The 26618-nt window shown below is 43.3% G+C and overlaps 2 protein-coding genes across 40 annotated transcripts in view; both read left to right on the top strand.

Moving 5' to 3' along the window:
* LOC109648067 (protocadherin gamma-A11-like) overlaps positions 1–26618 on the top strand; it is a 225240-nt gene that overhangs the window by 155834 nt on the left and 42788 nt on the right. Inside the window, exon 1 of one of the 39 annotated variants that reach the window (XM_069531632.1) lies at positions 3797–6181. The exons of 28 other annotated variants lie outside the window; for them this stretch is intronic. In XM_069531632.1, coding sequence (XP_069387733.1) covers positions 3797–6181 — 2385 coding nt within the window. Of the gene's footprint in view, positions 1–3796; positions 6182–6649; positions 9242–9376; positions 12184–12594; positions 15296–15379; positions 18392–18459; positions 21430–26618 lie in introns of those variants that run through there. 10 more of the 39 variants (XM_069531633.1, XM_069531651.1, XM_069531618.1 and 7 more) reach the window with 10 other exon arrangements.
* LOC138411415 (protocadherin beta-16-like) lies at positions 43–3190 on the top strand. Its single transcript, XM_069531676.1, has one exon. The coding sequence runs from the start codon at positions 780–782 to the stop codon at positions 3174–3176; it is 2397 nt and encodes a 798-aa protein (XP_069387777.1). The 5' UTR covers positions 43–779; the 3' UTR covers positions 3177–3190.

Below are 26618 nucleotides of genomic sequence, written 5' to 3'. Positions count from 1 at the left end.
AACTGAAAGGTGTTTCCATTCTCTTAGTTTGCAATGTTATATGCCAGGCGTCTTATGCTTTCAGTACCATGGAGAGAGGTGCCAGACTCTCCTCTATTGATTGGTTACCAGGTTAAGTTCGTTTAATAGTTTTCATGTCATTTAAAACTGATTTGTTTATTACAAGGCATCATGTTGGCTGCATTTCAGTACCCTGGACAGCGACCATAAAAGCCTAGCTCCTTTTTTTTCTCTCCTCCTACATGTGTCTGTTTCTGTCTGTTGTAGCCTCTCTGGTATCTATCCCAGTTTCATAACACAATACTAATCATTCATATTTATATCATAATAATCAAGTATTTTGAGATTCTTACTTTATTTTGATAACAAATTATAATAATTGTGATAATTTTGCACATATGTGAACTTTCAGTGTTTTTTTTTTCTCTTACTGTTGCATTTTAATATGCATGGCGTTATTGTTGCTTGTCTTATGTACTTTCACAATTTGAACTCACTGGGCCGCTGTTGCCCAGCGTGTTGCAGTGGAGCATTGCTTTTGGAGGAGATCCTCCCCGCCATAGTTCTGGCACAATACTGAGGCTCAGGCTCAGATATACAATTCCCTCCTCGGAGATCAGACCATGCGATCTACAGGCATCTCCAACCGGGATTATATTTTTCTGCTGTATGGACTTAAACAAAATTCTCTTCAGTTTTTGTTTACATGGGGGGAATCGTACTGCTCAAACGGAATATAACGATCTATTTGTTGTGCTACAGAGATATCGACCAGAACAATGAAACGGCAAGTACTGTTGTTAATCTCCATCTTTTGCCTGCGTCCTGTGCGCGGACAGGTCAGCTACTCAATTCCGGAGGAAATGGCAAAAGGCTCTTTGGTCGGTAACATTGCTCAAGATCTAGGTTTAGACGTCAAACGGCTGCGGTCGGGTAAAGCTCGTATTTACACGGGAGACAGCGCTCACTACATCGAGCTGAATAGAGAAAGGGGAGTCCTCCTTGTTAAAGAAAAAATAGACCGTGAAGCGCTCTGCAGACAGACAACGCCTTGCGCTCTGCATTTTCAAATCACGTTGGAGAACCCATTAGAATTGTTCCCGGTTACTGTAGAAATTACTGATATTAATGACAACGTTCCACTGTTTCAAAAGGAGGAGAGGAGATTCGAAATAAGCGAGTCTGCCGTCATCGGCTCTAAATTCTTGCTAGAGAAAGCGATTGACCCTGATATCGGAGTAAATGGTCTTCAGAGATACACTCTAAAGCCGAGTGACAATTTTGCGCTGAAACTGCATTCTCAGTCCGATGGAAGCAAAAAGGTAGAAATGATTTTACAGAAGCCTTTGGACCGAGAGAAACAAGAGCACATATCGTTAGTGTTAACTGCGGAGGACGGAGGAGAGCCGCAGATGACAGGAACAATGCAGATTCACGTGACTGTGTTGGATGTAAACGACAATGCCCCTGTCTTCAGTAAACAGATTTACAAAGCAAGTATAACAGAAAACTCCGCAATAGGAACACTCGTTACTAAGGTCAGTGCTTCAGATGCAGACAAAGGTTCCAACGGAGAAGTGACATACGTCATCGGGAATAGCATGGATACTGTTTCAAAATTATTTCACATTAATAGTCACGGTGAGGTGATATTAGATGGTGCAATAGACTATGAAAAAGAAAAACATTATCACATCGACATAGAGGCGGTTGATCAGGGCGGACTCTCGGATTCAAGTAAGATAATTATTGATGTAATTGACGTGAACGACAACAGCCCTATTGTAAATATGATATCAACATCCGGTTCAGTACCGGAGGACTCTGCCCAAAAAACTGTGATAGCTCTAATGAGTGTCAATGACCCTGATTCTGACACTAATGGCAAAGTCCAATGTGTCATAAATGAAAACATGCCGTTTGAAATTAAATTTACCTCCAATAATTTCTATAGCCTACTAACAGACACTGAATTAGACCGAGAGAGATCCTCTGAGTATAACATCACAGTGACCTGCTCTGACGAGGGAGTGCCCTCCCTCTCCAGCAGCGTCACTCTCACCTTACAGATCTCTGACGTGAATGACAACGCGCCTGTCTTTGAGAGGAGCTCATATGAGGCTTACATTGTAGAGAACAACACACCAGGTCTCTCTATATTCACAGTGAAAGCCAGAGACGCTGACTGGAACCAGAATGCTCGTGTTTCTTACATACTGGAGGACTCCTCTGTTAACGGAGTGCCAGTCTCCTCATATGTGTCCGTTAGTGCTGATAGTGGAGTCATCCATGCAGTGCGCTCTTTTGACTACGAGCAGATCAAAGATTTCCACTTCCGAGTCAAAGCTCAGGATGGAGGCTCTCCTCCACTTAGTAGTAACGTGACTGTGAAAATACTGATCCAGGACCAGAACGACAACCCCCCTCAGGTTCTGTACCCAGTCCAGACTGGTGGCTCTCTGGTGGCTGAGATGGTGCCTCGTTCAGCAGATGTGGGCTATCTGGTCACTAAAGTGGTGGCTGTGGATGTGGACTCTGGACAGAATGCCTGGCTCTCCTATAAACTGCAGAAAGCCACAGACAGGGCGCTGTTTGAAGTGGGCTCACAGAATGGAGAAATAAGAACTATCCGCCAAGTCACTGATAAAGACGCAGTGAAACAAAGACTGACTGTTATAGTGGAGGACAACGGGCAGCCCTCTCGTTCAGCTACAGTCGTTGTTAACGTGGCGGTGGCGGACAGCTTCCCTGAAGTGCTGTCGGAGTTCACTGACTTTACGCACGACAAGGAGTACAACGACAACCTGACTTTTTACTTAGTGTTGGCTCTGGCTGTAGTTTCCTTCCTCTTCATCACGTGTGTAGTGGTTATTATCTCAGTGAAAATCTACAGGTGGAGACAGTCTCGCGTCCTGTATCACTCCAATCTCCCTGTGATTCCATATTATCCACCACGTTACTCAGACACTTTGGGGACAGGGACTCTCCAACACGTGTACAACTACGAGGTGTGCAGGACGACTGACTCCAGAAAGAGTGACTGTAAGTTCGGCAGAGCTGGTAGTCAGAACGTGCTGATAATGGACCCCAGTTCTACAGGGACGATGCAGCGGATACAGAGTGAAAAGAGCATCCTGGATGAACCAGACTCTCCTCTAGAGGTTAGATTTCATTAAGTTAGTACTTGTTCTTTTGCGTTTGCATGTATATAGTTACCATTCCATGCATACAATTAATGTACGGTAGTAAAATTCTGTTGTCACTTTCAGCACCAGAGACAGAGTTTTCAGAAAACTTTGATTACTATTTCTACACATATATCTTATGCATCCTACTAAGTACACTTGTGGTAAATTACAGCAACTCTGCCATAACTAATTAATAAATTGCATCTAATCTTCTTATCTTTGCACCTTTCCCAGCATTTATTACATCATTGTGGTTCAATCTTTATCACTATGCTCCAGACAGGATTTTTTTTGTCTTACCAGTGTTCCTGTAGTTATGCATGTTGAACTCTTAGGGACGCTGTAGTCCAGCATGTTGCTCGGGTAGAGTATATTATCATACGTGCCTCCCCATCTTTAGACGCAAACGAGGAGAGGAGGGTATTAGATGTAGCACACGGCAGTGTTAGAGTCGAGATTAAAACACCCATCTCGCTTGGACTATTCTCTTTTTCTTTGCTGAGGAATATACCCTGATTTTGTTCTTGTTGCTGGAATATATCGTGTTGCTCATTTTCTTCGACATTTAAACGTGCATTTCTGTCTTTGATATAATATCGAGGAGAACAATGAAACGGCAAGTACTGTTTTTCGTCTCGCTCCTTTTTGTCGGTCCCGTGCTCGGCCAGGTCACCTACTCCGTTAACGAAGAACTGTCTGTGGGCTCTGTTGTCGGGAATGTTGCCGACGATTTGGGTTTAAATGTCGAGAGACTGAAATCACGTAATGCTCGTGTGTACTTCGGCGATAGCAGAGAATACATAGAGCTGAATAAAGCCAGAGGAGTCCTCCTAATCAAAGAACAAATAGACAGAGAAACGCTCTGCGGACAGACGATGCCTTGTGCTCTGCATTTCCAGATTATATTAGACAAACCCATTGAATTTTACAGGATCATTGTTGAGATCGTAGATATAAATGATAATCCTCCTGCCTTTGAGAAGGGTGATATTAAATTTAAAATAAGCGAGTCTGCAGTTATCGGATCGAAGTTTGATTTGGAAGGGGCGGTGGACTTAGATGTTGGAATAAATGATCTCCAAACCTATCGCTTGGAACCGACTGATAATTTTGCTCTCAAACTACACAATCAAGCAGACGGCTCCAGGAATGTGGAGATGATTTTGAAACAACCTCTTGACAGAGAGAAGAACGAGCATCTGTCTCTAGTGTTGACGGCCGTGGATGGAGGAGAGCCTCGGAGGTCTGGAACAATGCAGATTCTCATCACGGTGTTAGATGTCAATGATAACGCACCAGTTTTCACAAAGCCCATATACAAAGCTACCGTTGCAGAAAATTCACCAAAAGGCACAGTTGTGACTACAGTCAGTGCATCAGATGCCGACCACGGATCAAATGGAAGAATAACGTATTCGATCAGAAACACGTTAGATAATGTCAGAGATTTATTTGAAGTAAATGAAAATACTGGTGAGGTTAGATTGATTGGAAATATAGACTACGAAAAATCACGTAATTATCAAATCAATTTACGTGCGAGTGACGAGGGAGGACTAACAGACACATGTAAAGTAATGGTCGACATTTTAGATGTAAATGATAATAACCCACTGATAGATGTAATGTCTAAAACAAATGTGATATCTGAAGATATTAAAAGTGACACTGTTGTGACCATAATTAACATCCAGGACTTAGACGACGGTGAGAATGGAAAAGTTAAATGTACAATCAATGAAAATATTCCATTCTTATTAAGGTCGACTGAAAATAATTTCTATAGCTTAGTGACAGACAGTGAATTAGACCGAGAGACAGCATCAGAGTATAACATCACAGTGAGCTGCTCTGATGAGGGAGTGCCCTCCCTCTCCAGCAGCGTCACTCTCACCTTACAGATCTCTGACGTGAATGACAACGCGCCTGTCTTTGAGAGGAGCTCATATGAGGCTTACATTGTAGAGAACAACACACCAGGTCTCTCTATATTCACAGTGAAAGCCAGAGACGCTGACTGGAACCAGAATGCCCGTGTTTCTTACATACTGGAGGACTCCTCTGTTAACGGAGTGCCAGTCTCCTCATATGTGTCCGTTAGTGCTGATAGTGGAGTCATCCATGCAGTGCGCTCTTTTGACTACGAGCAGATCAAAGATTTCCACTTCCGCGTCAAAGCTCAGGATGGAGGCTCTCCTCCACTCAGTAATAACGTGACTGTGAAAATACTGATCCAGGACCAGAACGACAACCCCCCTCAGGTTCTGTACCCAGTCCAGACTGGTGGCTCTCTGGTGGCTGAGATGGTGCCTCGTTCAGCAGATGTGGGCTATCTGGTCACTAAAGTGGTGGCTGTGGATGTGGACTCTGGACAGAATGCCTGGCTCTCCTATAAACTGCAGAAAGCCACAGACAGGGCGCTGTTTGAAGTGGGCTCACAGAATGGAGAAATAAGAACTATCCGCCAAGTCACTGATAAAGACGCAGTGAAACAAAGACTGACTGTTATAGTGGAGGACAACGGGCAGCCCTCTCGTTCAGCTACAGTCGTTGTTAACGTGGCGGTGGCGGACAGCTTCCCTGAAGTGCTGTCGGAGTTCACTGACTTTACGCACGACAAGGAGTACAACGACAACCTGACTTTTTACTTAGTGTTGGCTCTGGCTGTAGTTTCCTTCCTCTTCATCACGTGTGTAGTGGTTATTATCTCAGTGAAAATCTACAGGTGGAGACAGTCTCGCGTCCTGTATCACTCCAATCTCCCTGTGATTCCATATTATCCACCACGTTACTCAGACACTTTGGGGACAGGGACTCTCCAACACGTGTACAATTACGAGGTGTGCAGGACGACTGACTCCAGAAAGAGTGACTGTAAGTTCGGCAGAGCTGGTAGTCAGAACGTGCTGATCATGGACCCCAGTTCTACAGGGACGATGCAGCGGATACAGAGTGAAAGGAACATCCTGGATGAACCAGACTCTCCTGTAGAGGTTAGACCTAAATACCTATTGCTAAAAAATAATGTTTTTTTTTTTGTTATTTTGTTTTTTTTAAAATACGTAATTTACGAGGCATACACTTTCAGTACCATGGACAGCGAAAAAACATCCTCTGTTTTTTTCCCCCTCTGTCTCTCTCTCTCTCTTTCTGTATATCTGTCTCTTTATCTCTCTCTCTTTCTCGTAATGTTAGTGCTTTACTTCATGCCTCTCTTTTCCTCACACTTGAAACAAATAGTTATATTGCAAAATTTGCTGTTTATCACCTATTTAATTTACAGATAATCTTTCCCAGTAGTCATTGATGGTTGTTGTTTTTTTCGGCGAACACATATTTAACAACAGAGGTAACAGTATGTTTTCCTCATTATTCGTGTAGTTTCGAGTTGTGAACTCAGTGGGCCGCTGTTGACCAGCCTCTCAGCGTTTATAACCATAATTATACAAGGACAACCTCCGTTCTCTCACAAGGGAGACGGACTCCGACACATAAACGCACAGTCGACGGAGGATGAAACCGAATGCGCGGAATATATCAAACTGGAATAATTTTTCTCTCAGTTGTTGATTAAACTCACCTTCCTGTGGGTTTGATTTGCATCAGTAACGTTGATATCCAAAGGCAGGACAACACGTTATTTTAATTCGACGGAGGTTTCTGAAAGAACAATGAGACGGCAAGTACTGTTGTTTTTCTCGGTCCTCTGTCTCAGCTCTGTGCTCGGCCAGGTCAGCTACTCTATCCCGGAGGAAATGGCCAAAGGCTCCTTGGTCGGTAACATAGCTCAAGATTTAGGTGTGGATGTTAAACGACTGCAAGCGCGTAGAGCTCGTATTCACACAGGGGACAGTGCAGAGTACATTCAGCTAAACAAGGAAAAAGGACTCCTCGTCATCAAAGAGAGAATAGACCGCGAAGCTCTGTGTGGCCAGACAACGCCTTGTGCTTTACATTTTCAGATTGCCTTAGAGAACCCCATAGAAATATTCCCGATTACTGTCGAAATCACAGACATTAACGACAATGCTCCAGTTTTCCAAAAGGACGAGAAGAACATTGAAATCAGCGAGTCGGCAGTCATCGGCTCTAAATTCATGTTAGAAAAAGCAATAGACCTTGATATCGGAAGGAATGGTCTTCAGACCTACACACTGAAGCCCAATGATAATTTTATACTTAAGTTACACGGTCAGTCGAACGGTGTTAAAAAGGTTGAACTGATTTTACAGAAACCTCTGGATAGAGAGAAAAAGGAGTTTGCCTCGTTATTGCTGACGGCTGTAGATGGAGGAGAGCCGCAGAAGTCTGGCACTATGCAGATTCATATAACTGTGTTAGACGCGAATGACAATGCCCCTGTGTTTACACAGACACTATACAAAGCAAGTGTGAAAGAAAATTCTCTGAAAGGAACCATCATCACCAAAGTGAGTGCCTCCGATGCGGACAAAGGCTCGAATGGAGAGGTTAGCTACATAATCAGTAATGGCGTGATAGGTTCCATAGATTTATTCCACATCACCCAAGATGGTCAGCTTATTTTAAATGGGCCGATTGATTTCGAAAAAGCCAGAAATTATGAAATAGATATTGAGGCAGTTGACCGAGGGGGACTGTCTGATTCAAGCAAAGTGAGCATTGATGTGGGTGATATTAATGACAATAGTCCTGTTATAAATATGATTTCATCATCAAACTCAGTTGAAGAAGATTCACGTTCCCACACCGTGGTAGCTGTAATGAGCGTAAATGATCCTGATTCTGAAGAAAACGGGAAGGTCCGTTGTGTGATTAACAGAAATATACCATTTGCTCTCACAGCTACATCCAGTAATTTATACAGTATTGTGACAGACAGTGAATTAGACCGAGAGACCGCATCAGAGTATAACATCACAGTGAGCTGCTCTGATGAGGGAGTGCCCTCCCTCTCCAGCAGCGTCACCCTCACCTTACAGATCTCTGACGTGAATGACAACGCGCCTGTCTTTGAGAGGAGCTCATATGAGGCTTACATTGTAGAGAACAACACACCAGGTCTCTCTATATTCACAGTGAAAGCCAGAGACGCTGACTGGAACCAGAATGCCCGTGTTTCTTACATACTGGAGGACTCCTCTGTTAACGGAGTGCCAGTCTCCTCATATGTGTCCGTTAGTGCTGATAGTGGAGTCATCCATGCAGTGCGCTCTTTTGACTACGAGCAGATCAAAGACTTTCACTTCCGAGTCAAAGCTCAGGATGGAGGTTCTCCTCCACTCAGTAGTAACGTGACTGTGAAAATACTGATCCAGGACCAGAACGACAACCCCCCTCAGGTTCTGTACCCAGTCCAGACTGGTGGCTCTCTGGTGGCTGAGATGGTGCCTCGTTCAGCAGATGTGGGCTATCTGGTCACTAAAGTGGTGGCTGTGGATGTGGACTCTGGACAGAATGCCTGGCTCTCCTATAAACTGCAGAAAGCCACAGACAGGGCGCTGTTTGAAGTGGGCTCACAGAATGGAGAAATAAGAACTATCCGCCAAGTCACTGATAAAGACGCAGTGAAACAAAGACTGACTGTTATAGTGGAGGACAACGGGCAGCCCTCTCGTTCAGCTACAGTCGTTGTTAACGTGGCGGTGGCGGACAGCTTCCCCGAAGTGCTGTCGGAGTTCACTGACTTTACGCACGACAAGGAGTACAACGACAACCTGACTTTTTACTTAGTGTTGGCTCTGGCTGTAGTTTCCTTCCTGTTCATCACGTGTGTAGTGGTTATTATCTCAGTGAAAATCTACAGGTGGAGACAGTCTCGTGTCCTGTATCACTCCAATCTCCCTGTGATTCCATATTATCCACCACGTTACTCAGATACTTTGGGGACAGGGACTCTCCAACACGTGTACAATTACGAGGTGTGCAGGACGACTGACTCCAGAAAGAGTGACTGTAAGTTCGGCAGAGCTGGTAGTCAGAACGTGCTGATCATGGACCCCAGTTCTACAGGGACGATGCAGCGGATACAGAGTGAAAGGAACATCCTGGATGAACCAGACTCTCCTCTAGAGGTTAGAAAGGTGTCACATCACTTTTCCTTATTATTTTTTATCATTTTTTTCTGGTCTTTGCATTTTCAGCACCTTGGAGAGCAGCATGTACACAATATGCATCTGTGTTATTTAATACGACAGAAAATGACTAATGTTTGTCTTCACACTTTAAGATGAATTTAGTTATGAATATTTATACTTTTAAGCCTGATAGTGTAACAGCTCAATCCCAGCTTTCATAATTCGTCTGTCTTCACTTTCTCACCTCTCCCATCACTCCTCTCTCCGTGCAGTTTTGCTTTCTGAACTCAGTGGGCCGCTGTCGGCTAGTCTGTTGCAGTTATGCTATATTTACAGCAGCACCGCCTCTTCATGTCGATATATTCGAGAGGAAGGGAAGGCGCAGACCGCATTGTCTCCTCCAGAGTGGCCGATTTATCTCGCGACAGGACTGTTTTTATTTTTCGCACATCCTGAGGACTGTTTTGTTTCATATTTTGCTTCGAGTGACTATACAATCTTTCCAAAGGATTACACGAAGTCTCTGTTTCTTACTGCCGATGAAATTTCAAACAATGTTACGGCAAGTACTGTATTTTATTTCGATGCTCTGTCTGAGGTCAGTCATCTCACAGGTCACTTACTCTATTCCGGAGGAAATGTCGAAGGGCTCTTTGGTCGGAAATATAGCCCAGGATTTAGGTTTGGATGTTAAACGGCTGAAGTTGGGTAACGCTCATGTTTATTCTGGTGATAGCAGAGAATACATCGAGCTGAACAATGACAGAGGAGTCCTCCTTATCAAAGAGAGAATAGACAGAGAGGCGTTGTGCGGCGATACGACGCCGTGTGCTGTGCATTTCCAGATCGTGTTAGAGAACCCTATGGAATTTTACAGTGTCACTGTAGAAATAACAGATATTAACGATAATGCACCGACCTTTGAAAAAAACGAAATTAAATTCGTTATTAGCGAGTCTGCAGTAGTTGGGGCAAAATTTGACTTAGAAAGAGCAGTGGATTCGGATGTTGGCTCAAATAGTCTTCAAAGTTACGTGCTTAAGCCAACTGATAATTTTTTATTGAAGCTGCACAGTCAAGCGGATGGTACAAAAAATGTTGAAATGGTTTTACAAAAACCACTGGACAGAGAGAAAAACGAGTTAATATCTTTGGTGTTGACGGCTGTAGATGGAGGAGAGCCGCAGATGTCGGGAACAATGCAGATTTCTATCACTGTGTTAGATGCCAACGACAATGCTCCCGTTTTTACACAGAAGATTTACAAAGGAACGGTGGCTGAAAATTCTGCAAAGGGCACGATCGTGACCACTGTTAGTGCTTCAGATGCTGATCATGGTTTGAATGGTAAAATAATTTATTCGATCACAAACACATTGGATGACGTCAGACATATGTTTGAAGTAAATGAGGACAGCGGGGAAGTCAGATTGATCGGACGTTTGGATTATGAAAAGAAAAGACATTTTCAGATCAGTGTACGTGCAAGAGATAATGGAGGGCTGACAGATTCTTGTAAAGTGACTGTCGATGTAGTTGATATTAACGACAATCAACCAACGATTAAAATCATGTCTAAATCAACTGTTATATCAGAGAGTGCAGACCCCAACACAGTCGTCACAATGATTAATATCCAGGACCCCGACTCGGGTGAAAATGGTAAAGTTCAGTGTTTTATAAATGATAATATTCCGTTTTTACTGAAATCGACTTCAAATAATTTCTATAGTTTAGTGACAGACGGTGATTTGGACCGAGAGACAGCATCAGAGTATAATATCACAGTGACCTGCTCTGATGAGGGAGTGCCCTCCCTCTCCAGCAGCGTCACTCTCACCTTACAGATCTCTGACGTGAATGACAACGCGCCTGTCTTTGAGAGGAGCTCATATGAGGCTTACATTGTAGAGAACAACACACCAGGTCTCTCTATATTCACATTGAAAGCCAGAGATGCTGACTGGAACCAGAATGCCCGTGTTTCTTACATACTGGAGGACTCCTCTGTTAACGGAGTGCCAGTCTCCTCATATGTGTCCGTTAGTGCTGATAGTGGAGTCATCCATGCAGTGCGCTCTTTTGACTACGAGCAGATCAAAGATTTCCACTTCCGCGTCAAAGCTCAGGATGGAGGCTCTCCTCCACTCAGTAGTAACGTGACTGTGAAAATACTGATCCAGGACCAGAACGACAACCCCCCTCAGGTTCTGTACCCAGTCCAGACTGGTGGCTCTCTGGTGGCTGAGATGGTGCCTCGTTCAGCAGATATGGGCTATCTGGTCACTAAAGTGGTGGCTGTGGATGTGGACTCTGGACAGAATGCCTGGCTCTCCTATAAACTGCAGAAAGCCACAGACAGGGCGCTGTTTGAAGTGGGCTCACAGAATGGAGAAATAAGAACTATCCGCCAAGTCACTGATAAAGACGCAGTGAAACAGAGACTGACTGTTATAGTGGAGGACAACGGGCAGCCCTCTCGTTCAGCTACAGTCGTTGTTAACGTGGCGGTGGCGGACAGCTTCCCTGAAGTGCTGTCGGAGTTCACTGACTTTACGCACGACAAGGAGTACAACGACAACCTGACTTTTTACTTAGTGTTGGCTCTGGCTGTAGTTTCCTTCCTCTTCATCACGTGTGTAGTGGTTATTATCTCAGTGAAAATCTACAGGTGGAGACAGTCTCGCGTCCTGTATCACTCCAATCTCCCTGTGATTCCATATTATCCACCACGTTACTCAGACACTTTGGGGACAGGGACTCTCCAACACGTGTACAATTACGAGGTGTGCAGGACGACTGACTCCAGAAAGAGTGACTGTAAGTTCGGCAGAGCTGGTAGTCAGAACGTGCTGATAATGGACCCCAGTTCTACAGGGACGATGCAGCGGATACAGAGTGAAAAGAGCATCCTGGATGAACCAGACTCTCCTCTTGAGGTTGGTTATTTGCGGTTCATTTAGCTCTTAATCGTTTGCATATATATTGCAGCAATGTATGAAGTTATTAATATGCGTCAATAGTAATAAACCTGAATCAGCACCATGGACAGAGATAGTGTTAGTGATCTGAACCACTCTCCTTCGTAGACGTGTTAGAAGATATTTTGTCAATTAAAAATATTAATTTTAATGTTCACTGTTGTACAAGATATTTTTTAAAAATGTTATCATTTTAAAAATAATTTTGTTTTGAAATACAATTCCTCTCGCTTACACTGTCTCTGTTTTCAGCAAAACAAGTCTATATAATATCAACACCCAGCATCTTGTTTGCAATCAAGACGATTTTTTGGGGGATCTTACCACACTAATTTCTGTAACCATCACATATCATATATGGTTAGTATGCACATCTCTTGTGTAATTTTGACTTCGAACTCGGAGCGACGCTGTTCACCAGTGTCTTCCAGTCTTACAGCAGATAAATAGTGGTACCTCCCATGATCTCTGTATATCTAAGCTTGGAGCAAGAACGAGGACATACGATGAAGCACACTCGGGGTTAGAACGGATAAAACATGGACATAATGAACGACTGTTTATTTCTTCGCTGAGTGGATTTTTAAGACCTTGTTTTTCACTGCAGATTTTGGGTTAATACTTGTAAAGGAGGACTAACTGGTTTACATAAGGATTTCTTGCGAAGACGGCGACGGACATAACAATGAAGCGGCAAGTACCGTTGTTTCTCTCGGTCTTCTACTTAAGCGCAGTGCTCGGGCAGGTCAGCTACTCCATTCCAGAGGAGATGCCTAAAGGCTCTTTCGTCGGGAACATAGCTCAGGATTTAGGTTTAGATGTCAAAAGACTACAGACCGGAAAGGCACGCGTTTTTACGAGAGACAGCACAGCGTACGTCGAGCTGAACAGAGAAAGAGGAAGACTGCTGATAAAAGAGAGAATAGACAGAGAGGCGCTCTGTGGACAAACGACGCCCTGCGCACTGCATTTTCAGATTTTATTGGAAAATCCAATTGAATTCTTCAGTGTCACAGTTGAAATCATGGATATAAACGACAACCCCCCGACTTTCATTACAAACGATGTTCAATTTAATATCAGCGAGTCTGCGCTTATTGGCACTACGTTTAATTTAGACAGGGCGACTGACGCTGATGTTGGCGAAAATGGGTTAAAAACGTATGTCTTGAAACCAACAGATACATTTTCTCTTAAAATTAACAATCAAGGAGACGGCGGTAAAAACGTTGAGATGGTTTTGAATGCACCGCTGGACAGAGAGAAAAATGAACACGTTTCTCTGGTTCTGACGGCGGTGGATGGTGGCGAGCCGCAGATGTCAGGGACAATGCAGATTCACATCACTGTTTTAGACGCTAATGACAATGCGCCTGTTTTCACACAGTCTGTTTATAAAGCCTCTATACAGGAAAATGCGGCAATAGGAACAGTGGTAGTGAGAGTAACAGCAACCGACGCAGATCATGGATCGAATGGAAAAATAACATTTTCAATTGCAGGTATGCTAGATCATGCTCGTGGGATGTTTGAAATAAATAAGGAGAGTGGCGAGGTCACCTTGATTGGAAAAATTGACTTTGAAAAGTCTAGAAGTTTCCAGGTTAATATTCGCGCTAGTGATGATGGTGGACTAACTGGGTCCTGCAAACTGATAGTCGATGTGTTAGATATGAATGATAACAGCCCTGATATTCATATCATGTCAAAATCAAATGTGATTTCAGAAGACGCAAAACCTAACACTGTTGTTACGGTGATTAATGTGGAAGATGTAGACTCTGCTGAAAATGGAAAAGTACATTGCGCCATAAATGATAATAACCACTTCATGTTAAAGTCAACATCCGATAAATTTTACAGTTTAGTGACAGACAGTGAATTAGACCGAGAAAGATCTTCTGAGTATAACATCACAGTGACCTGCTCTGATGAGGGAGTGCCCTCCCTCTCCAGCAGCGTCACTCTCACCTTACAGATCTCTGACGTGAATGACAACGCGCCTGTCTTTGAGAGGAGCTCATATGAGGCTTACATTGTAGAGAACAACACACCAGGTCTCTCTATATTCACAGTGAAAGCCAGAGACGCTGACTGGAACCAGAATGCCCGTGTTTCTTACATACTGGAGGACTCCTCTGTTAACGGAGTGCCAGTCTCCTCATATGTGTCCGTTAGTGCTGATAGCGGAGTCATCCATGCAGTGCGCTCTTTTGACTACGAGCAGATCAAAGACTTTCACTTCCGAGTCAAAGCTCAGGATGGAGGTTCTCCTCCACTCAGTAGTAACGTGACTGTGAAAATATTGATCCAGGACCAGAACGACAACCCCCCTCAGGTTCTGTACCCAGTCCAGACTGGTGGCTCTCTGGTGGCTGAGATGGTGCCTCGTTCAGCAGATGTGGGCTATCTGGTCACTAAAGTGGTGGCTGTGGATGTGGACTCTGGACAGAATGCCTGGCTCTCCTATAAACTACAGAAAGCCACAGACAGGGCGCTGTTTGAAGTGGGCTCACAGAATGGAGAAATAAGAACTATCCGCCAAGTCACTGATAAAGACGCAGTGAAACAGAGACTGACTGTTATAGTGGAGGACAACGGGCAGCCCTCTCGTTCAGCTACAGTCGTTGTTAACGTGGCGGTGGCGGACAGCTTCCCTGAAGTGCTGTCGGAGTTCACTGACTTTACGCACGACAAGGAGTACAACGACAACCTGACTTTTTACTTAGTGTTGGCTCTGGCTGTAGTTTCCTTCCTGTTCATCACGTGTGTAGTGGTTATTATCTCAGTGAAAATTTACAGGTGGAGACAGTCTCGTGTCCTGTATCACTCCAATCTCCCTGTGATTCCATATTATCCACCACGTTACTCAGACACTTTGGGGACAGGGACTCTCCAACACGTGTACAACTACGAGGTGTGCAGGACGACTGACTCCAGAAAGAGTGACTGTAAGTTCGGCAGAGCTGGTAGTCAGAACGTGCTGATCATGGACCCCAGTTCTACAGGGACGATGCAGCGGATACAGAGTGAAAAGAGCATCCTGGATGAACCAGACTCTCCTCTAGAGGTTTGAATTTCTTAGCTATATGTTCCTACATCAAATTCGCCATTTTAATTCACTCTCCTCTTTTTATCTGTCATACATTGTTGTTCAAAGTGATTTATAGCGGGGGCCTACACTGAAGCTTCAGTACAACAAGTAATATATGTCAAGAAAGGGAAATTGTGAATCAGTTGAAGAAGCACGCTGATGTCTTATTTTCAGCACCCTGGAGAGCGACACGAGCTCATTAAAACTGCGTTTGTTTTTCAGGTAGTTTTTTTGTAAATTGCTACTCTGATTAACTGAATCTGTTACAAATCAAGAATTTACACCTCACATGTCTTCATTAGGTGCCATTTTATTGGTTAGTTAGCTGTTGTATCAGACATCCTCGTCCACTCACAGGAAAATTTTTATTTATTTATTTTAATGTATGTCCTTTCTTTCTTTTTGTACATTTCAGTTGCAATTGGTATTGATAACCTCGCCGAGTCGCTGTTGGCCAGTTTGTATCAGATTTACCGCAGACTCTTTGTACCTCCCATCAAGTCTTTATTTTAGAGCGAGAGAAAGACAGACGCTCAGCGCACCGTCTGGAATTAACCGGAGATACAGGACGTCGAATTCCTTTTCATGCCCGGATTATACTTCAATAGTTGTGTTTTCGTCTAAATTTGGGACAACAAACGTCAAAAGGCGTCGATGGTTCACACTGGAATAACGTCGCACAGAACAATGAGAGGGCAAGTACTGCTGTTTTTGTCGGTCCTCTCTCTCAGCTCGGCGCTTGGGCAGGTCAGCTATTCCATTCCTGAGGAAATGCCCAAAGGCTCTCTCGTTGGAAATATGGCAAAAGATTTCGGGTTGGATATTAAAAGACTTAAATTCGGCAAAGCTCGCATATTTACTCGAGACAGTGACAAATATATTGAGCTGAATAACGAAAGAGGAGTCCTCCTAATCAAAAATAGGATAGACAGAGAGGCGCTGTGTGGTCAAACGACGCCTTGCGCTTTGCATTTTCAGATTATATTAGAGAATCCGATGGAATTTTACAGTGTAACTATCGAAATCACAGATGTTAATGACAACCCTCCATCATTTGAAAAGAACGACGTCAGATTTAAAATTAGTGAATCCGCTGTCAGCGGTGCTAAATTCATATTAGACCGTGCCGTTGATCCTGATGTTGGTTCAAATGGTCTGCAAACATATAGACTCGAGCCGAGGGATAATTTCGTTATTAAACTCCACGATCAAGCAGATGGAACGAAAAATGTTGAAATGGTTTTAGAGAAACCTCTCGACAGAGAGAAGCATGAGCACTTGTCTTTGGTTCTGACGGCGGTGGATGGAGGGGATCCGCAGATGACAGGAACAATGCAGATTCTCATCACTGTTTTAGACGTTAATGATAACGCTCCAGTCTTTACACAGCCAATTTATAAAGCCTCGATAAAAGAAAATTCTCCAGTCGGTACAGCTGTTGTTACAGTTACTGCAACAGATGCAGATCATGGAAGTAATGGTAGAATAACGTATTCTATTTCAAGTATATCAGATCAAGCCCGTGGGTTATTTCAAGTAAATGATGAAAGTGGTGAAATTCGACTGAAAGGAAATGTTGATTATGAAAAGGCTCGAACATTTCAGATAAACGTTCGAGCCAGTGATGATGGAGGACTGGTTGATTCATGTAAAGTGATGATTGACGTCACTGACGTGAATGACAATAGACCCGATATTCAAATTATATCTAAATCAAACGTGATATCAGAAGATGCCAAACCCGGTACTGTTGTGACGATGATAAATATTCAGGACTCAGACTCGGGTGATAATGGTAAAGTCCAGTGTACGATCAATAATGATATTCCTTTTGTTATTAAGTCAACAACCAATGATTTCTATAGTTTAATGTCAGACAGTGAATTAGACCGAGAGAGATCCTCAGAGTATAATATCACAGTGACCTGCTCTGATGAAGGAGTGCCCTCCCTCTCCAGCGGCGTCACTCTCACCTTACAGATCTCTGACGTGAATGATAACGTGCCTGTCTTTGAGAGGAGCTCATATGAGGCTTACATTGTAGAGAACAACACACCAGGTCTCTCTATATTCACAGTGAAAGCCAGAGACGCTGACTGGAACCAGAATGCCCGTGTTTCTTACATACTGGAGGACTCCTCTGTTAACGGAGTGCCAGTCTCCTCATATGTGTCCGTTAGTGCTGATAGTGGAGTCATCCATGCAGTGCGCTCTTTTGACTACGAGCAGATCAAACATTTCCACTTCCGAGTCAAAGCTCAGGATGGAGGCTCTCCTCCACTCAGTAGTAACGTGACTGTGAAAATACTGATCCAGGACCAGAACGACAACCCCCCTCAGGTTCTGTACCCAGTTCAGACTGGTGGCTCTCTGGTGGCTGAGATGGTGCCTCGTTCAGCAGATGTGGGCTATCTGGTCACTAAAGTGGTGGCTGTGGATGTGGACTCTGGACAGAATGCCTGGCTCTCCTATAAACTGCAGAAAGCCACAGACAGGGCGCTGTTTGAAGTGGGCTCACAGAATGGAGAAATAAGAACTATCCGCCAAGTCACTGATAAAGACGCAGTGAAACAAAGACTGACTGTTATAGTGGAGGACAACGGGCAGCCCTCTCGTTCAGCTACAGTCGTTGTTAACGTGGCGGTGGCGGACAGCTTCCCTGAAGTGCTGTCGGAATTCACTGACTTTACGCACGACAAGGAGTACAACGACAACCTGACTTTTTACTTAGTGTTGGCTCTGGCTGTAGTTTCCTTCCTCTTCATCACGTGTGTAGTGGTTATTATCTCAGTGAAAATCTACAGGTGGAGACAGTCTCGCGTCCTGTATCACTCCAATCTGCCTGTGATTCCATATTATCCACCACGTTACTCAGACACTTTGGGGACAGGGACTCTCCAACACGTGTACAATTACGAGGTATGCAGGACGACTGACTCCAGAAAGAGTGACTGTAAGTTTGGCAGAGCTGGTAGTCAGAACGTGCTGATCATGGACCCCAGTTCTACAGGGACGATGCAGAGGATACAGAGTGAAAAGAGCATCCTGGATGAACCAGACTCTCCTCTAGAGGTTAGAAAGGTGTCACACTGCATGTGCCATTTCATAGCTTTACGTTCGAAACTTTTGAACTCACCATTTACAATCACTGCTATATTTACATTTTGTTAATTTTGAAGCCGCTTTAAAGTCATTTATGACTGGGGAACATTAGAACAGCTTCAGTGGGCTACTGTATAGCTTGAAGAACGTAATTAGAGCTCAGTATGTTTGATAAAATGAAGTGAGGGGAATCAGGTAAAGTTCAATGAAATGATGTCAGTTATTTTCAGCACCTTGGAGAGGGATACGAGACAATGTGTCAGAGACATCAATTATCATCAATCTGTTTAACTGTCCATCTTTCTGTCTGTGTGTCATGTCTGTCTTGTCTGTCTACCTTACTGTCTTTTCTCTCTGCCTGTGCTCTTAATTCAAGAGGACAGACATTAAATTGTGGTTGTAATGATCCTGCAATATCTCTTTACGTCCCTACGTGCCGCTGTTGATCAGTGTGGGAAAATTCTCTCCCTCTTTATAGCGCATTCCTGTCTCCTCTGCTCTGTTTCGATTTCTAGTGGATGTATAAAGACGACGCACGACTACAGGCTCACAGCTAAACATTTCTATCGCGGTGGTGTTGTTTAAATCAATTTGAATTTTGAATTGTCAAAACCATCATGGGGGAAGGTTTTTCATTTACACGGAAGCTGTTGTTTTTCTGCGTTTGTGTTGCAAAAGTAACCGTCGGGCACGTCCGCTATTCTATACCAGAGGAAATGGCGACGGCCTCCATTGTTGGGAATATCGTCCAGGACTTGGGCTTGGATGTTAAACGGCTGAAATCTGGGCGGGCGAGGATATTTACGGAGGACGGCAGTGAGTACATCGGTCTTAATTTGGACAAAGGGACTCTTATTGTTAACAAGAGGATAGATAGAGAGGAGCGGTGCGGGCTAGTGTCTCCTTGCTCTCTGCATTTTCAAGTCATACTGGATAATCCTATGGAGCTGCACCGCGTCGATGTGGAGATTCTTGACATTAATGATAACGCTCCGGTTTTTCCCAAGCGGGAAATGAACTTTGAAATTAGTGAATTAGCTGTAAAGGGAGCCCGTTTTTCTCTTGACAGCGCCAGAGACCAGGACGTTGGGTTGAATTCTCTCCAAACGTATAAACTGAGTCCTACAGATCATTTCAAATTAAACATGCTGTCTCGACCTGACGGAACTAAATATGCTGAAATGGTTCTCCAGACCGTGTTAGATAGAGAAAATCAAGAAGAGCACAAACTAACACTAACAGCATATGATGGCGGTGATCCACCTAAATCAGGGTCTGTCAAAATTAAAGTCATTGTCATGGATGCAAATGACAATGCACCTGTGTTCAGCCAGTCTCTTTACAGAGTGACGGTTCCTGAAAATGCATCAAGGGGTACTGTCATTTTAAAAGTAAGTGCCACGGATGCTGATAAGGGAACAAACGGAGAGCTGGTATATTCGTTCTCTCAAAATAGTGACATCACGTCATCTAAATTTAATATGGATTCTCATACTGGGGAAATAACTGTAGGAGGAGAGTTAAATTACGAGAAAGTCAAACATTTTGAAATTGATGTTGGAGCTACAGATAAAGGGGGGTTGACAGACACAAGTAAGGTTCTTATTGAAGTGACTGACGTCAATGACAATGCCCCTGTCATCAGCATAATTTCTCTTTCCAATTCCATCCCAGAGGATTCGGCTCCAGATACTGTTATAGCTATGCTCAATATAAAAGATCTAGACTCAGGTAAAAATGGTCAAGTTAAGTGTTTCATTAGCTCAGATTTACCTTTTAAAATCAAGTCAACGACGTCAAATTTTTATAGTTTAGTGTCTGATGATGATTTGGACCGTGAAACTGTGCCTGCATATAATATAACAATAACTGCAATGGATGAGGGTTCACCGCCTCATTCAACAAACAAGACCATTCATTTAAGGATATCAGATATAAACGACCACGCCCCAATATTCCCACAACCAGTTCTGAACGCTTTCATCCCTGAAAATAATTCACCTGGCATGTCACTCCTCTCTGTCAAAGCCAGTGACCAGGACTCTGGGAACAATGCGCGCATTTCCTATTTCCTTGAGGATAGCCAACTGAATGGGATGTCAGCCTCGGCTTATTTTTCAGTGAATGCAGAGAGTGGAGAGATACTTGCTGTGCGTTCCTTCGACTATGAGCAAACGAAAGATTTCCGTATCCAAGTCAAAGCTCAGGATGGAGGCTCTCCTCCACTCAGTAGTAACGTGACTGTGAAAATACTGATCCAGGACCAGAACGACAACCCCCCTCAGGTTCTGTACCCAGTCCAGACTGGTGGCTCTCTGGTGGCTGAGATGGTGCCTCGTTCAGCAGATGTGGGCTATCTGGTCACTAAAGTGGTGGCTGTGGATGTGGACTCTGGACAGAATGCCTGGCTCTCTTATAAACTGCAGAAAGCCACAGACAGGGCGCTGTTTGAAGTGGGCTCACAGAATGGAGAAATAAGAACTATCCGCCAAGTCACTGATAAAGACGCAGTGAAACAAAGACTGACTGTTATAGTGGAGGACAACGGGCAGCCCTCTCGTTCAGCTACAGTCGTTGTTAACGTGGCGGTGGCGGACAGCTTCCCTGAGGTGCTGTCGGAGTTCACTGACTTTACGCACGACAAGGAGTACAACGACAACCTGACTTTTTACTTAGTGTTGGCTCTGGCTGTAGTTTCCTTCCTCTTCATCACATGTGTAGTGGTTATTATATCAGTGAAAATCTACAGGTGGAGACGCGAACGCCTGATTTACAAATCCCATGGGAATCTTCCTGTCATTCCTTATTACCCGCCCCTTTACGCAGACGTAGGAGGCACAGGTACCCTCAAGCAGGCCTTTAGCTATGAGGTGTATGGAACTACTGACTCCCGGAAAAGCGATATGAACTACCCTCGACCCTTCAGTCAGTGCACTCTGAGTGTTGACCACAGTGCTACCAGGACAGTGCCAAGAAACAAAACTGAGTCAGAGAATATTCTCACAGAGGTGAGATCAGCACATTCATTAAAATCTTTGTTTCTATAATGATAATTCAGCATATGATATGTCTCATCAACACTTTTAACTTTTCCCTCTTTATTTCCTGTTGCTGCATCAGACCACAATGAAAACAGGCAATAGCACTAAAATCTATAACTCTGGTTCTGTCTCCTTTCTTTCATTTTTCTTTGTATTCAATGCAACAATCAATTTCCAATTACTCCCACTTCCAATCTTTTTGTGTGGCGTTGTGTCAGATTTAGTTTTACGCCTTTCCAACACCTCATGTTGATATGTTTTGCTTCATTTCTCAGTGACTTTGATTCTTTGATATTCATAAAGATTAATTTATACTTGTGCTGGGAATAATATTGAATATCTCACATTCAAACATGTGATTATTTTCCTGTTTAGATCCCTTTATAGTGTCCTGCCAGAGAGCATTGTGTGATGGGCTGCAGAGGTGTCAGAGAACAATACAAAAGCTACAATGAAAGAGAAAAAGTCTTGGCATCATCCCTGCTAAAGCTTTGCCACAGATGCTCTCACATAGAGACACACAACCATGCAGTGCACTACTTCAGTGACCTAGTTCCCTTCGTGACGTAGTGCAGCCCATTGGCATAAAGCTGCACTCAGAGAAAATGAACAGGGATGGATGCAGGCAAACTATAACAAATGCAGTTGATGCAAATCAACAAATTAAATACAAAGGGTCACACAATACTGTTTATTGAGAGCATTAAAATGGGGTAGACCTGAAGAAGGGACTGTCCCTGATGCTGGGGAGATGTAGAACGAGGGAGAGATGTAACGTGATGGAGAATTGGATAGAGAGAGAGGCAGTGGGGGAGGGGAAGCGGCACGTGGTAGCCAGCACAGTCTCCTCCATCCCTGTGCAGAATTTGTGTTGGTGATGCAGGGCAGCCATTTTGATCTGTAGCTCTCTTTGTCTGCTCAACTACAGGGCTATAGGAAGTCTTACATGTGAAACAGACATGTCAGGCTGCCGAGTGCACTGCAACCCACTCAGAGGGGGTGAAATGTCTTGAAAGAATATTAAGGAATGAGGAGAGAGAGAGGGAGAGACTCATCATCATAGATTATACAACAAATGACAAGGGGGAGTCAGAAATCAGGACACAAGCTTAATGTGTGAAAAGCACATCTGAAAATAATGAATTTCACCCTCACCCTTCAGACTGCTAGGATCTGAATCCCCACCTGACAGGGTTTGTTGTTGTAAAAGTTGCTGTGTGGTCGACCAGGCACAGATAACCCTGTCATCATGATGATGCCTGTGGTGGAGAAAATAAAGGAATGTGCAAAATAACTTTCTTCTCTAGAGTTTGGTGAAAATAATGTGGGTTTTTTTTATTTTGGGCACAGGAAGCTTCATTTAAACATCTTGGTGCTTTACTAAATGCCTGTGTGTGGAAGAGGTTGTTCTGTTCTGCATGTGTGTTGGCTGAGTTTACTGTTTCAAAGGATGCATTAGATCAACTAGTGTGCCTCATTCAGTTGCTCTCTCTGTGTGTGTGTGTGTGTGTGTGTGTGTGTGTGTGTGTGTGTGTGTGTGTGTGTGTGTGTGTGTGTGTGTGTGTGTGTGTGTGTGTGTGTGTGTGTGTGTGTGTGTATGTGTATGTGTATGTGTGTGTGTGTGCGCGTGCGCGCGTGCGTGCGTGCGTGCGTGCGTGCGTGCGTGCTTGTGTGCGTGCGCGTGCTTGTGTGCGTGTGTGCATGTGTTAGGGTTAGTGTTCGCAGTAAATTCTGCATGATAGTGTGTGTATGTGAAAACAGAGGTTGACAAACTACAAAGCAGAAAGTGAGGTTAAGTGTGTTAACCCCCATATCCGCTGGAAGCAGTTTGTCACAATTATTTGCTCACATCTGTATCTGCTTTACCTGTTTGAAACCCCAGTGTCTCATTTCTCAGGTTTATAGCAGTGAATGTTACACCATTCCATAAATTCTTTTGACCACAGTGTTGCCAAAGGGGTCAAAGCTCACAGAAACCAGCGACGGCTCAGTCTCTTTTATTTGCTGCACCCCTTCAGCATGTTGCTTTTATCTTTCAGTTTCTTATAAACCTCCTCAGATGTGTCATCTGCCATTTTGGACCTCATACAAAGCCCTGAACATCGGTTTATTAAACCAGTTACTGACCGCAAAATCGTAATCACCAGCAGAACCTCCCGGTTCCCACAGGCCCAAGCTCGCGTTCAAGTGTTCCACGTTCTTATCCAAGCTGTCTGGTGAGCAGCTGTGCACCCATGTGTCTGCCGACAGACCCCATCTACATACTGTGTGTGAGAATGAGAGGATGTGGTTGTTGTCATGGATGTTTATTGACACCCAATCCTGTTTTGGTTGAAATACCAGATATCTTTCCTATCAGGGACCTTTAGGTGTGACTTCTTTCTACAAAAGAGATACTTTAATACATTAAGCATGCTGTAAACAGATTCAGTACTGCTGGCTGCTGTCCCTCTGTTTGTTGCTTTTTGCAAAAAAGGTCCAATCATCTACTCAGCTTAAGTTTCAAGAACATGGCACTGTTGGTATTACTTTGTTTTTTAGTATAGAAGCGGGGAGAGTTTTCAGTCACTGTATATTGTGTGTAACAATTGCATTAGTCAAACATGTAGAGATGACATGTGTCATTTTTTATATCATTACTGTAACTAGGTGTAGATAAGTAGCTGAGTGTGCCAGTCTTTACATTGTGAGTCAGGAATTCCGTTCAACATATTTATTCAGGATCTAGTTTAAACTGTACCGTCCAGTGTAGTAGTGAGTTCAAGGATCTGAGTGATGCGGGATTGTGTCTGAGAGGTGGAAGTGTGGAAGACTTGTACTTGTTGATACTCTGGAAAGGATTACACTGACACTATGGATTACTGGGAGCAGTGTAACATGGGGCAATGACCAAGTTCTGTCAACTTCACAAAGACTGTGAAACGTATCAACATGTAGACTTAAATGTTTATTATACTATAAAATCTTCAAATATAGTGGTAAGAGTGATTCTCAGAGGTTGTCAAACAATGTCTGCTGTTTCCATCCTTGTGATGTAAAGATGTATTGCATTATAATTATTATTCTACTATAATGTATTTACATCATACAACTTCCATATATTTACCATAGATAGCATTGTACCTATAGCATCCTCATTGAATTATAGCAATAATTCTGTGAATACTTTCCTTTTACTCTGTCACTCACTCTGTGTCTAACTGGATGGCCACTGTTCAGCAGTCTCTCTCTCTCAGTTTCCAACAGTCCTCCTTTTTCCTCCTGATCTCATTTTCTGCATCCCTCCCCTCCCCCTCTCCAGCTGCACCACTCTGCAGCAGAGAGTGAAGGAGACAGAGAGAAAAGGAGGAGATTGCTCAGTGTAGGACATTTTGTTCGGTCTATAAAAAGACATTAAAAGCCAAACTGTGTCGTTTCAACCCCGAGTAGGTCATTGTGTTCGTGACAAGAAGAAATATATTCTATCTACCACTTTTCAGTCATTTGGCTTCAGATACTTGAATACGTGTATAAACGTGCTTTCGTTGAAGAACATATTATCAGTGTGTGTTTGTGCATCTAAGCATCATTTCTGTTCCTGTCCTTTGTCTTCTTCTTTACCCTCCATGTTTTTTTTGTGGTTCCTTTTTTGCCACCATTGCCTGCTTGCAGGAAGCTGGGTGGGATGCAAGTAAGCGAGGTGGGATGTGTTGCCATAGCAACAAGCTGACTCACTGGCAGGGCTGTACCATTTTCATGGAGCCACAGGGGGCCAGCAGCAGATGCAGCCTGGCATGTGTGATGGCTCCATGTATTTGTTGTTACTGGGAGGACAGGAGACACCCCTACTTTGGGCAATGAGGTGCAGCATCCTGAAACCAGGGGTGGTGATGATGATGGAGAGAAGGGAGGGGGAGGGTGTGATCATGGATGGCTTGTGATATTTATTCTGATCAGTGCTGCCCTGTTTGTTTTGCCTTCCCTTGTTTCAGTAACCCATGATCCATGATGAGTGGAGTGACTAATAGTAGCCTTTGATTTAAGTTCTTATTACATTCCTGTTTTTTGTTATATGAATAGAAAAGAACAGCCTCTTGACATCCTATGTTTGTGTCTTTGTTGCTTCTATTCCTGAGGGATTGGTTCATTTTGAATGTCCGGGTGTTTTTGAGCAATATTATCGTATTATGTATTTATCCAAAATCTTTTAATCTGCACAAACACAAGGTATATTATGTACACCTTTATGTAAACTAAAGTACAACACTATTTTTCTAAAGCAAATGCTGCTTTCCTTCGTCAAACATGCTTAGAATTGATCTCAAAGAGACACATCAGCTGCAGCAAACACAGGGTCACAGAGCAGAGAATCTCATTAATAAGGCATGGATTTGTCTGGGGGGGCATCGCCTCGAGGCCCCCTGCTGTTGATATGTGGGTAGTGGCTTGGTGCAGCAGTGCAGTGTTGTGGTTAAGTCTGAAGTGGTTGTATTGTAGCAGAGTATGTATACGCCTGATTATTATCCATTTTCTTCTCTATACACATACAAACACACAAATATTTACTACTATAACTCTTTGTCTATATATGTATATGTACATGTATAACATTGGATGTGGGATTCAAGACTGTGAGCGTCACCTGGAAAAACATCCGATTGATTACTATCACTCTTCACAGGAGTAGAGCTACTGGCTCTGTCTTTCTAAACAATATTTTCATTGAGCTGTTTTTTAAAAGAAAAATTAAACATTTTTGTTTTGCTCATTGTCATAATAATCATCCCTCTCACAAGGACATCTGGATTTAAACAGTTTCCCTCACTCTCTCTCTTTCTTCCCCTCTCTCTTTCTATTCATTAATCACTCATGAATTTGTACATTAGTTGAACATATAATTTAATTCTTATATAATTGTCCCAATGCATAAATATCCTTCTTACACTTTTGTATTTATTTGCATACTTTAAACCAAAATAGTTTTAGTTTTCTATTTTTTTTTTCTGACAGTATGTGCTGATACTTTATTTAATCTTATCATTACTTCACTAACTGAAGGCCCTTACAGTAAATGCAACACATCATTATTTTTTCACATAAATAGTTTCTTTGCACATGCAGCAACCAAATTATGACAGATACCCTATTTATAAGCACAATTAACAGAAATGACAGAC

Source organism: Paralichthys olivaceus, chromosome 9 (genome assembly GCF_024713975.1).
Source record: "Paralichthys olivaceus isolate ysfri-2021 chromosome 9, ASM2471397v2, whole genome shotgun sequence".
Classification (NCBI taxonomy): domain Eukaryota; kingdom Metazoa; phylum Chordata; class Actinopteri; order Pleuronectiformes; family Paralichthyidae; genus Paralichthys; species Paralichthys olivaceus.
Note: the sequence above shows the minus strand (reverse complement) of the source record. Positions and strands in the feature narration are given on the sequence as shown.

What these genes read in the sequence shown, in the direction of transcription:
- LOC138411415 (XM_069531676.1), top strand. Translation starts at nt 780, where the DNA reads ATGAAACGGCAAGTACTGTTGTTAATCTCCATCTTTTGCCTGCGTCCT.